Genomic DNA, 13321 nt, shown 5'->3' on the forward strand with positions numbered 1-13321 from the left:
CTACGGAAGGGATATTCCTACACCTTTCCTCTTCAGATCTCGCTGGCATACTCATAAGTGACCTCCCCCCATGTCAATTCTGCAATTTCATCGAGCTATTATAGCACTCGAAGGAGTTATCATTGTACCACTTTCATGGTGAACTTCTAATCAGGTTTTGGCAATTGCCTCCTCAACGGTCAAATTTTCAGAGTAGAGATTTCTCATCTCTAAAATCTATCTCGCTGCCATACTCATAAGTGACCTCCCCCCATGTCCATTCTGCAATTTCATCAAGCTATTATAGCACTCGAAGGAGTTATCATTGTATCACTTTCATGGTGAACTTCTAATCAGGTTTTGGCAATTGCCTCCTCAACGGTCAAATTTTCAGAGTAGAGATTTCTCATCTCTAAAATCTAAAACATACACTTAATCTCATGACCTCCTATAATAAAGTATCTCAAAGCATTATGGTTTTGTCTTCTTTTCCACTGAAATTGCCCTTACAAAGGGGATTCAGGTATTTCGTCCCCTCTCCTTTTCAGATCTCGTTGCCACGCTCGTAAGTGTCCTTCCCCCATGTCCTTTCTGGAATTTCATTAAGCAGTTGTGGCACTCAATGGAGTTGTCATTGTATATGTTTCATGGTGAACTTCTAATCAGGTTTTGGCAATTGCCTCCTCAATGGTGTGATTTGATTTTGTGTGTGGATAAGTGTAAAGAGGTGGGTAGGAGTGATGTAGGGTAGGAAAGAAAATTTTTGGGTGGAGAAAGATTGGGTAAATGTGGATGATAAAAACTTTAGAATAGTAATAGGGTAAGAATAACTCCGATACCAAAAGATACCAAAGTTAACCTAAGTGGTAATAGGTAGTGCAAATATTATTACTGAAAAAGCCAAATAGGTGGTTACAACCAAACACACACTGAAGTAGGAAATAACAACGTCACGACACACTACTAGGGTGGATCTCGAGTGGTGGTGGCAGCCGTTAGGGGTGTGTAAAGGTGGCGGCAAGGTAGGGAAGGTGCGGGACTGTGTGGAATAGTGGCAACACAGCAAAAAGGGATGTAAGTATCAATTGGGGAGACTAGAACAACAAGTGTGGTGGCAAGCGGAGCTGCGAGGTGCAGTGGGTGAGGCTGGAACAACATTGGGACAACAATAAAATAGCAGGTTTGTTGTTTTCCGGATGACGGCGGTGAAGGGAAAGGGGCTGCGGCCACGAGGCAGCAGGCTGGCTTGATAAAAGCAAGTGGCGGGCAGATGCACTGCAAGATTAACAACAAAGATTGCTATCTCGGGCAGCTGCAGAAGTGGAGAAAGACGGCAGCAACGAAGGGGGCGAAGTAGGGGCCTAAAGGACAGCAAGCGGAGGCTGTCCGGGTCAGTGGCAACAACAAGGATTGGAATTGTAAAACTGCAGTGAAAAATAGCAAATGAGTACTGTTCAAGGGTGGGTGCAGCCAGCGATAAACGGCGGCTAGGAGCGTCATGGGGAAGATTTGAAGGGGATGGGGACGTAAATCAATACCGAGAGAGAGAGAGAGAGAGAGAGAGAGAGAGTAATCAATACCGAGAGAGAGAGAGAGAGAGAGATACAGCCGGAGCACCATTCAACCCCTCAGATACAGCTCTCAGGCCCTCAAAGGGAAATGGAGAAGTTGGCGGCAATCCCAAACAAACTCAAGAAAAACCTAACCTTAGACTCCTATAGAAGTATATATATAATAATAGGATAACTAGGAGTGGCCCAAGAGAAGGGAAATGGAGAAGTTGGCGGCAATCTCGAACAAACTCAAGAAAAACCTAACCTTAGACTCCTACATAAGTATATATACAATAATAGGATAACTAGGAGTGGCCCAAGAATACCGACCGACTCCACTCTAATGCAAAAACATGGCCCCGTTCGGTCAGCCAAGTAGGAGACTTTCTGAGGTCACAATACAATAATAGCAAGGCTGGCGGTACTGTAGCAGAAGTCGCAAGTCTCCTGTGTAGCTCCAGTGTCAGTCCTGTTCCTATTCTTGGGCCCTTTTTTGGGTGTGGCTTTGAAGGTTGCCGTGCTCCCACAGCTTCCAATGTCTAAGCCCAAAGACTTCACAGGGCTATACTTAGAAGTTGGATTTTCGGGTTTGCAGGGGTAGGAAGGCTGCATCCTCCCCCAACATATATTTGCTCCACACACAAACAACGAGCCCTTTGCAACATAAAACAAGTTAATGTTGAAGTAAAGTATTGCTTTTTTTCCCTAGCAAATACGGAATGAACAACTAAAATTGGTAGCATCATGAATTTCTAGTCCAGTGTCATACTTTAATTTGTACATGTAACTATAAATAAATTGTCTATTTGTTTTTTAGAATGAACATGAACTAAACACACTCATCTTATTTACTTCAAAAGGATCAGAACCAGACGGGAGAACAATATAGGAAAGAAGTAAGGAAAGCAGTAGATATAGTAAAAGTATATTATTAATCATCACCAGCAACCACCCAAATAATCCCACCAATTCAATAAACTTCTCTACTGAATAAAATTATGAAAAAAGGATTTGGGCCTCACACCAAAAACAACTGTATGTTTATATGTATGCACTCAAAATACAACTGTATGTTTATATGTATGTTTACATGTTGCGGAGAAGAATGTAAAAACAACTTGGCTTTAGAATTTTCTGAGTAGAATATACCTTTGCACTCAAAATACGCCTATTGTCTTGCTTAACCATCTCCATTAAAGCTGCTTCCAGCTCCTCTGCTCTGAAATGAAGTGCTGAGTAAATGAAACATGAACAACATCTAGCCCGATAATTTCAACTAACCTAAACTCAGATCAAATATGGGCATAACATTGTCTGAGAACAAGGCTCTAACACCTTACTAGTAAGTTGGTGACTTAACACGACAGGTTCAGAAATCAAAGCATGGAAATCGCCTCAGAATGATCAATAAACCCCAAGGTTGATCTCACTCAAATAAAAATATATATAGAGAGAGAAGGAGAGAATGAATTATGATTCACACAGCAAAACTAAAATGGCTGCATATACCGTAAGGGCCAGCACACAACTCCATTACATAGCTTTCTGTGTGGCAGTCCAATCTCTCTCCAATGCAGGATAATTTATGATAACATAATTATACAAAAAATTTTAACATAAAAAAGCTTTATTGCGCAAGTAAAGAACTTCATCGAATCCCAGAAACATTAAAAAAATGGAAGATTTAAATACATACCAATCAACCCTTATGTATTTGCATATCTAACACCTAAACTTCAATTTTTACATGCATGCCACCTTATGAAAAGGTGTATTACACTTTTTAAAATCTAAAGTTGGTGGTAACTTTTATGTAGTATCAAAGATATGGCCGGTGAAAATGCAAAAAGTAAAGTTTATGTGTTTGATATGTAAATACATAGGAATTGGGTGGTATATATGTAAATGGCCTCACAAAATTTTCAAATTTCACTTCCATGGTTTTCTAATCATACTAATGCGTTTATGCATGTGGTGGCAATGGTGGATGCGGATAACTTAGTAAATCAACAAAAATCAAACCTTAAAAACCTTAAGAATGCTAACAAGTTAAACTAGCAGAAAATGTCAAAGAATTTGCTCAGCTTTAAAATCATATAGCAAATAAGATAAGTAGAGCAAGAAAGGAAAGGTGAGTTTTCTTTTCCATGATGCAGACTGCTAGCAAAATCAAATTTGCTACAGCTTTTGTACAAATTCTTTGGAAGAATAAAAAGAACCAAAATTTGCTCATTTGGAGGTGGTAAGAAGCACAAGCTTCCACAACATGCACACAAAAAACTTCATAAAATTTAGCATAGTCACATACAAAAACAAAAATCAAGCTGCCTGAGAAAAAATTTTGCTCTGCATCCCATTGCTTTCACTTTTTCAAAATTCCGAAAACAACTATTAAGTTCATGTCCAAGGCTAATTACTCGCACACGTACATATTTCCTGCAAGCACTTTGAGGTATTCACACCTTAATTATTGGCCCTATCCTGTCATTAGACTAGAACATATAAACCTAACGAAATCTTGTAGAAGAACCTTGCCCAACCCATGTGAGATATCGTCCAACTATGATGCGTGATTTGGTGTCACACCACACAGAAGTTGGCTAACTATCCCATGTGAACCCAAAGAGGGTATCCTAAAGAGGACAGAGTGATCAACAAGGCAAAGGCCCGAATAATTCAAAAAAAGTTTCTAGGAAGGTAGCTATTAGGAGAAAAGCAGGTAAAAATAAACTAAATCTCATATCAGAAAAAGAGGACAGTTTATTGGGCTATACAAGTAAAAGGTTAAATCAAAATATGAGTCACCTTTTATTGTAATATGCGGCGCTTTATTGGGAATTCCATGATGGAGCACTCCAAGAATTGGTGATCTTCTAAGAAGTTACACCAAGAAGGGTAAAACTATGATAGCCATCCTAACATGATTGGGGTAGGCAAAGAGAACAATACCTGATATAGCGTAAGCTAGGCCATTATTATAATTTGCATATAATGAATAACCCCTTACTAATTAATTGATTGGGAGAAAAAAAGAGAATAACACAAAATTTGGGATCAAGGTTAAACGTAGTGATGTTATTCGCTCAGGAAAAATATCAAACTAACCTAAATTACGACTTTATTCTTCATGAGATAAATTAATTTTAGTTTAACCAATTTTTTTTTTTAAGGATTTGATGGCTTTGTGCCATACTGAAGAATTTGGGAGAAAGAGGCCATATATTTATTCTAAACTCCAAATCTACCTAAGACCTAGCCTATGACACTATTTATGAGTTGTCCAAGAGATTGTTTTGCTAATTTGCCCGATAGGCAAGATGACCCAAAAGGTTTAACTTTAATTAAATGACCGTGACAACTTTGTGTCAGTCCAATATATTTGAGAGAGATGGGGCATGCATCCATTAGAATTCCTAAATCTAAGTAGGATTGAGCTTGCTAACTTTATTTTGTGAGTTGCCTAAATAGTTAGATCTCAAGACCTTGCCCTTTAATAAAAAAGGACTGAAAGTTTAATTTTAATTTGGTGAGCTTAATAGCAATGTGCCAGGCGGATGATCTCAGTTAAAGAGGGGCGGAGCATATATCCATTGAAAAGCCTGAAGTATACTGACTTGCTTTTTTTAGTTAATATGAGGTCAAATTTGATAGTTTCATTTATTGAAGACAAATCAACATAGACGTTATGACGAGAACACTTCATTAGTTCAAGGCTTATGAGCTTCCATCACGGGAAAGGAGGCCCAAATTGCAACATTCAGGACCCTTTGAATGACTGGAGTCCAACGAGTTTGAACTTGGGTAGTCAACTTGTAAGCCAAATTGATCGAGTCAAAATTACATATTTGAGTTGAGTCATATAATTGATGCATTTTATAACATGTATTGTGCATTCACTTCTTTTTCAATGCATTCGCATGAATCTAGACACACTAGCAATTTATGACATCTTTATGCAAATGTGTCTTTTTGTTTGTTTTTCTTAACATTCTTGTAAATTTAATTTTTTAAAATTTTGATATTTTTTTGTTAGCATGTGAGTACCATTGTATGTAGCTACAAAATACAGGACTTAGTCTAAATTGGCGGATGAATCTCTCATAAGAAAAAACGATTTCATGAGCGTGGATGGCAGCAATTTTTTTTTTTTTTTTTTGCACCCATTTTATGTAATATTATTATTCTTCTATACTCTCTGTTCACAAGCATTTCGGTGATCATTATGTTCTATGAGAAGAATGTTAAAATTATAACATAAATTGCACTCCTCGAGGATTTTTCGTAGGAGCGAACGGAAGGAGGAAAAAATGGGAGTTTCGGGTCTCTATAGGTCATGCTACCGTTGTTGTCTTCCTAGCTAGCTCTAATTCGTAGGAGCGAACGGAAGGAGGAAAAGATGGGAGTTTCGGGTCTCTATAGGTCATGCTATGTTGACCTCAATTTTCATGAGGTCTAGTATTTCTTGTAGGAGTTAGGATCTAGCCTTAGGGGTCTTCCTGCGATTATCTTAGAGCCTTAGAAGTGGTGCCCGCCTCGTTTTAGTTCGACCTATTTCCGTCCTCTTTTGTGGTTCCAAGTGTGTGGTGTGGGTGGTATCGACTTCTAGCATTTAGAAGGGTGAAAACAAGTGAGTAAACCCAAAAGGGATTCCCTATAGGACATTCCTGAGCCTTAGGGTGGCATTTTGCACAATTCGCACTCCCGCGCACAGGCCTCGCAATTCGGAGAGTCGAAAAAAAAATTTCCGGATCTTACAATTACTACGGTAGAACATGAATCTACTCAAGTCATATGATATTCTTTTATTATATTTTTTGATTTGATAAAGAAGTACAGCACTTTAAAAATAGAAGGTTTGTTTGCATCATTAAGGAATTATATACTTTAATTAATTATACAATCTTACCTGTAGTCTCATCCAAAATGAAAAAATTTCCCCTTGCATATGATGGCATTTTATTAAGCAGAATATATGCAGTAATTGGACACGAGTGCATTCAACATCACTAATTGGGGATATATAAGTCATAACTTCTGAAAAAAGGATGAACTATGTGGGATTCATTTGAAGAGAGCTCCTCCAAGGAAATGCATCCAATTCATGATATTTGTGTATTTTCAAAGATGAATGGTTTAAGTTATGCAGGGAAATGGTCAGTAAGGTTGCTTTTATGATGTTAATTAAAAAAATAACTGTTTCCAGTTCCGCAAAGTATGAGCCTCTGCTCACACCACTTGCATAAGATGATTTTAGGTCTCAATGTCTAGGTGTTTCTTTACTCACATAATGAGATACATAAATTAATTCAACTAGTCGACATGGCTGGTAATGCATGATAGCATGCACACACAATAAACAAATTGATTCATCACACAAGCAAAAAATGATGCAGGTAGCATCCATTCATGCACATATATAAACAATTATGGACATAAAAGGTGAGAGAGCATGACACTAGAACGGACCAACCTGAGAGATGCGCATCTTTTTTCCTTCAATAACCTGAACACCTCAGCCTTCAGCCACTTTACCTAGTAAAAAGTTCTTCTATTAAATTTAGTAAAAAACATAACAGTAGCAACCATAGCTAGGCATGTCAAAATTATAATATCTTTCAATAATGGTATAACAAGGTAGTGAAGCATTTCAACCGAAACAAATTGTATAAAATGTAAGGCTATAGTACATCAGTAGTTCCTATTAATGTCAAAGTAATACAGATTTAAGTCCATCTAGAACTATTTTCAACATTAATAGCACCTAAGTAGTAAAAACAATGTTAATTAACAAACTAGTTATTTTACTCATCTCAACAAAAGCTATCGCGGCAGTATATCCAAATGTTGCTAAATTGATGCTGAAAAATGCTGAAAACAGGATTTCAAAAATGTCGTAAAGCAAAACTATGTGCTACTTTCTCACTTCAAGTGAGGGCACAGTATTGCTTGCCCCCAACCTACGCAAGTGACTACCAAAAGTTAGTAAAAACGGGCTTCTGTGGATAATTAATCACATATGTTTGTCCGATATTACGCCACATACTCAGCTATAATTTTAATTTGGACAGAGAGGAATACATGAGAACAGGTTTTTCATCGGACACATTAAAATAAAATAGTCAATATTAATAAGGAAGCTTTTTCTTTGTTCATATGCTTAAGGCTGGTCATTAATTTATAATATATCATAAATCTTGTCGAAACTGATTTTTTTTAATCAAAAGTAATTATTGCCAAAAGATTAAAAGATTGTACTCTATGATTTTTTTCCATTGCTTATTAGATCTACAACTTCTGAAAGAGATAGATGAACCACTACAGCACATGAGGAAGAGCTATTGGAGGTGATTTAAATGAAATATATGTTCGAACAGGTTGTAATATGAGAAGATTCTTGACAATTATAAAATAAAAAAAAGAAATAGAGTGATAGAAAATATGCTTAATTTCACATTTGTAATAGCGAGCTCGTACTTTATTAAATACTTAGGTAACTCCCAAAGTGCAGCCGTGAATAAAAGGGCTTCCTACTAAGGGATTATTTGGTTTGGAGTATTTTGAGAATAGAGTAAATGAAATACAAGGGTTTAAACATTTAAGTTCATTGGATGGATGAAAAATAAATTCAAATTAATTTTGTTGATATATTTAAAATTCTTCTTTTCATTCAGCTTGATTACATTTGGAATTTGCCCAAATCGGGCGAATTCCACATACATCACATCGTAAGAAGCCGAGAACATCTCTTTCTGCAATAACAGTGAGCACGCTTAGATAATTCGGTATCTCATGGCATGTCAACTAGCTTTGCGGCATCATACTTATGACCATCACACTACAACCTAATAATGCATACAATTAAGGCTTCTGATATAAATGGGATGTGTATTGAGATTTGGAAAGTGGTACAGGATATTATAGTGGTTAAGTTAACAAATCTTTACAATAAAATTTTGGGGATTAAGAAAAGGCCAAATGACTGAAAAATATTTTAGTGCCAATATTAACGTATTGGATACAATCAAAATTTTGCTTACTAAGAAATGATTAAACTTTCTAATCATTAAATGAATCTACAAGAAAGAAGAATGGAGCATAGTCTTAAAATATTTATATCAATTTCAAACAATCAATTTAGGGTGTGTGTTCGGAGCAGCTTATTTGTTGCGGCGCGGCACGAAAATACACTTTGGTATGTGTTTAGTTTCTCCGGTGTGGGTGAGTTTATGTAAACATACGCGAGATTTGTAGCATCATAATTGTGACCATCACACGACAACCTAATCATGCATACAATTAAGTCTTCTAATATAAATGAGATGTGTCTTGAGATTTGGAAGAAATATAGGACATTTAAGAAAATGTCAAATGATTGAAAATATTTTAGTACCAATATTAAAGAATAATGGGTACAATCAAAATTTTGCTTACTAAAAAGTAATTAAAAATCATTAAATGATTCTACAAGAAAGAAGAAAGGAGCATACTTAAAAAATTTATATCAATTCCAAACAATCAATTTGCGTGTATTCGAGGCAGCTTATTTGCTGCGTCGCGGCACGAAAATGCACTTTGGTGTGCGTTTGTTTTTTGCGGCGTAGTTGACTTTATTTAAAAGCAATTGAGGTTATGTGATGTCGTCTACGACCCGCATTTCGTATTTTTGTTCCTGCGATATTACCAAGCTGCCCCGCATCGCGTATCTATTCGAGTGATCCTCCTTCGGTTTGCTGCCTAGGATTTTTCCTCCTTACTTTCCTTTGTTTGCAACTTCTATCCTTTGAATTTAAAGGCTTTTCTCTGTGGTTTGTGGTCTCTATCTCAGTGGCTTTGTTTTTTACGGTTCGTGGTTTGCAAAGACACCTTATTGCCTTCAATTCATTTTTCTATGAAGTTATTTTGAGAATTTGCTATATAAGAAAAATGACATTTGTTTATTCTGTGATGGCCTTTGTTTTCTCAGAAAATTCGTCTAGAGAAATTTTTTTTTACGACTTTGATCTGTGCGGTTTGTTGTTTTTGTGTCGGTGGGGTTGCTCTTTATGATTTGCTCTCTATGTTGGGTCGGTTTCTCATTACGGTTTTTTCTCTGTCTCGGGTGGGTCGCTCTCTGTCTCAGTTGCGTTGCTCTGTATAAGCTCATTGAATTTTAGTGAATAACTATGTGGCTTGTTGTTTAATGAATGGGAGGAACCTAATTTATGTGTTTGATGAATCTAATTTGGTGAGTTGCTCTTTGTTGTTTACGGCCTCTGTCTGTGATCAATGAATTTTGGGGTTGCTCTTTGTGATATGGGGTTACGTGCAAAATTTTACGATGAAAGGAGAAGCTTTCATTTTTACTATGAAATTATTTGATTAATTTTTTACTTGTAATAAAAGGGTGAGACTTGTAGCCTGATTTTATTAGGCTTAAGTACTTGAACTTATTTATGAATTGCTAAAAAGAACTCATCTAGCGTTTTGATGCTTGGCAAGTAGTTCTTGAGCTTGGATAAATAGGCTTGAGCTTTGGTAAATACTCTCTTAAATTTTGAGGAGTTTATCATGGGTTCATGACATTGATTAGTTTTGGCAAGTTCATATCAATCTTTGTTAATTTATTGTGTATTCGTGTTGATCAAGAAGAGCCTATGTCATTAAAAATTTGAGAAATTTGGATGAACACATTAATTACATTATTTGATTTTTTTCTCATTTAATGAGTTTCCAAGTGGGATCTATATGGTTGAATTCAACTGCAAATTAAAACATCATTAATGAAGCAAATGCCAAAGTTTGGTGAAAAAATAGTTGTTTATTTGGTTATGTATAAGTTGGTAGGAGTCATTCTACTTCTCTTTCCAGGTTCATGGGTGGTTATAAAAAGGAGTGAAATATGCACATGCCATCAAATTCATGCATATTTACAAATATAATAAAAAATGAACAAATGAATATATGTAGATGTGTAAGTGGTACATGATTTTTTAAAACATGAGTTCAAGATGATCCACTTAATGTGATTATTATACATATGCGGAGACATTTTTCAAAATTATTTTGTCATTCTATTGAGCTTTATCAACTGCCATTCGCGGCGTGGGTGTGTTTAATTAAACGCAATGTCCTCTTTACACCGTCGTCGCTCACATGCAATCTGCGGTTTCGTTCTAATAAAATTTTAAAAGGATCCCTTCATTGTATGTATGAAAATGCTCTGAATTGACACAATTGAAAAATATGGAGCTAGTTACATTTGAGTTTTGGAAAAAAGAGTTGTCTCAGGACATACTATTCGGATAGATTTCATATGTATATTTTCTATCATCTTGCTAGTTGTGGGCTTTCAGATGGTAGTTTATGTTTTGATGAATTAAACTTATTGTTTGTAAAAATATATGTTGATTAATTCTTTTCATGGTAGTAGTGGTGATGGGTAAGACAAAAAATTTGATCGTCTACTATGTGGAATAAAGATGTGAAATTAATCTTTTGCGATCTCTGTCAAAATGAGGTGGAATTGGGACATTGACCAACCACCTAATTTAACAAAGAAGAATGGCAAAATATTATCAAAAAATTTAAGGAAAGCATTGGAAGTGAATATGGTAGAATACAACTGAAAAACAAATTGGATCAATTAAAAAGGATTGGAAAATATATAAAGAGTTAAAGCTTAGATTGGAATTTCATAAAGCGAACCATTGATATTTCAGAAGAAAGGTGGGCTAAGATATTGGAGGTAAAAATTTATTAAACGTTATTAAGCTTATAGATGAATATAATTGAGTACTATAAGAATTGCTTTATTAAGCAATAAGGTAGAAAAGTTCGTGTTAAAGGTATGATGAAGTTATTAAAAATATGTATGATAAACACTAGATAATACTTAAAAGAGATAAAAAAATGCAAATTATAATAGAATCTCATCAAGGATCAACATGAAATTCATAACTTGTAATATTGGTCAAGAAGATGCTTACAAACGATATTCGAAGTGACGTTTCTTGGTGTATGCCTTTTGCAAATAAAATAAAATATTTATAATGAGTGAGACATTCATTAAAATAAGTAGATTCAAAATAATGGAGAAAATGACGAGATAAAGAGTTTAGAATCAGTAGATTAAAAACTGAGTATATGATACAAAATATTAATTGATGTGATATTAATAATAATAATAAATAATATTAAAAGATAAAATGATACCTAATAATGATAAAAGTATTTTAAATCTATTACACCAAAAATAGAAATTTATATCAGTATATAACTTTTAGAGTTTAGGCAACGGTTAAAATGGAGAAGCATTTCGAGACTACATGTGATAATAGAATATTAGAAAGAACTAGAGATCAATCTATAGACACATAATTAAACCAACAATGTTGTATGTATCCAAGTGTTGTGCTGAGAAAGGAATTCTTCGATATCCAAGTAGAATTTCATAAATAAGAATATAAGTTGGAAGAGTGGTGAACCTATGATGAATAAATTAAGGAATGATTATATTATAAAAATTATTGAAGATAAAAGGATTAAAAATAGACTAAGTGGTTTATTACGGAAGATAAAAAATAAACCCTTAGCTTTGTAAAAAAAAAGTAGTAATAGAAGATTAAGGACAAATATACAACTAAGAAAAAAAAAGATACAGATCACTCAAAAGAATCAACAAAGAACATGTTTACATGTCAAGCGACAACCTATAGAGATGTATGAAAAATAAAGATTGTAAAGCATATTGAAAATAATTAGGAGAAAAATAAAGATTGATAAAACATATTGAAAATAATTGGGAGAAAAATAATGATCATGGATCTAGTATAGAAAACCTAACCATTTAGCCATGCTTGCATCACTTAATCATTTTGCTTTTAAGAATATAATTAGTTCATAATTTGTAACAATTTTTATTTTTACTTCTAAAAAAATCAATTTATTTTTAAAAATGCTAAAAATAACTTTTAACAAAACATGAACTATCAAGCATCCTATGTCAAGGACACCACAGCCACTATCGCTACTACCACCAAAGCTACCATCGCCTTCGTCATCACCGTCGTCATCGTCGTCGCCACCAACCCCATCGTCGTTGCTCTCATAAACGTAGGTCACTCTGGTTGCCCAACCGCCGCTAATGCTAACCATTAACATCGCAGGTAGTCACTAGCCCGTCAACCACCACCATTGGTCACCAGCATCATATATCATGGCCATCGTCACCACCATTGCTGCATAAATCAACTTATGTAATATTCATGGCCACCACCACCATCATTATATCATGGAGCCCGTCAACCACCACCATTGGTCACCACCATCATATATCATGGCCATCGTCACTACCATTGCTGCATAAATCAACTTATGTGATATTCATGGCCACCACCACCATCATTATATCATGGCCACCGCCATTGCTAGATAAATCGATTTATGTGATGTTCCATAAAAATAAAAATAACATATATTTGTATTTCATATCAAAATAAAAACAGAATAAAAATTAAAAAAATAAAAATAAAAAGTAATATTAAATGGCCCCTAAGGTGCCCTACATCAAATTTAACACCAGCATTTAAGATTATACCACAATGTCTTAGTGAATAGGGACATTATATCGTGCGAATAAGACTGTCAATGAACCAAAACGTTCAGCACGCTAATCGTGGCCCAATTCAATTAGAGCCCATTGAAGATCATTTAACTAACTAATCAAACAACATTGACCACATTTTTAATTAAAAAATTAATAAATGAACAAGCTTGAACTACATATTGCTTGATTCATTTTACTCATGAAC

General features: G+C 35.1%; 1 protein-coding gene across 1 annotated transcript in view; it reads right to left on the reverse strand.

Moving 5' to 3' along the window:
• The window catches only part of LOC110020632 (TBC1 domain family member 2A-like), a 60956-nt gene that overhangs the window by 20551 nt on the left and 27084 nt on the right, over window positions 1–13321 (reverse strand). The window contains exons 10-11 of the mRNA XM_020718790.1: window positions 7003–7064; window positions 2682–2751 (exon numbers count right to left, since the gene is read on the reverse strand). Coding sequence (XP_020574449.1) covers window positions 2682–2751; window positions 7003–7064 — 132 coding nt within the window. The remainder of the gene's footprint in view (window positions 1–2681; window positions 2752–7002; window positions 7065–13321) is intronic.

This window comes from Phalaenopsis equestris, unplaced genomic scaffold (assembly GCF_001263595.1).
Source record: "Phalaenopsis equestris unplaced genomic scaffold, ASM126359v1 Scaffold000105, whole genome shotgun sequence".
In the NCBI taxonomy this organism is placed as follows: domain Eukaryota; kingdom Viridiplantae; phylum Streptophyta; class Magnoliopsida; order Asparagales; family Orchidaceae; genus Phalaenopsis; species Phalaenopsis equestris.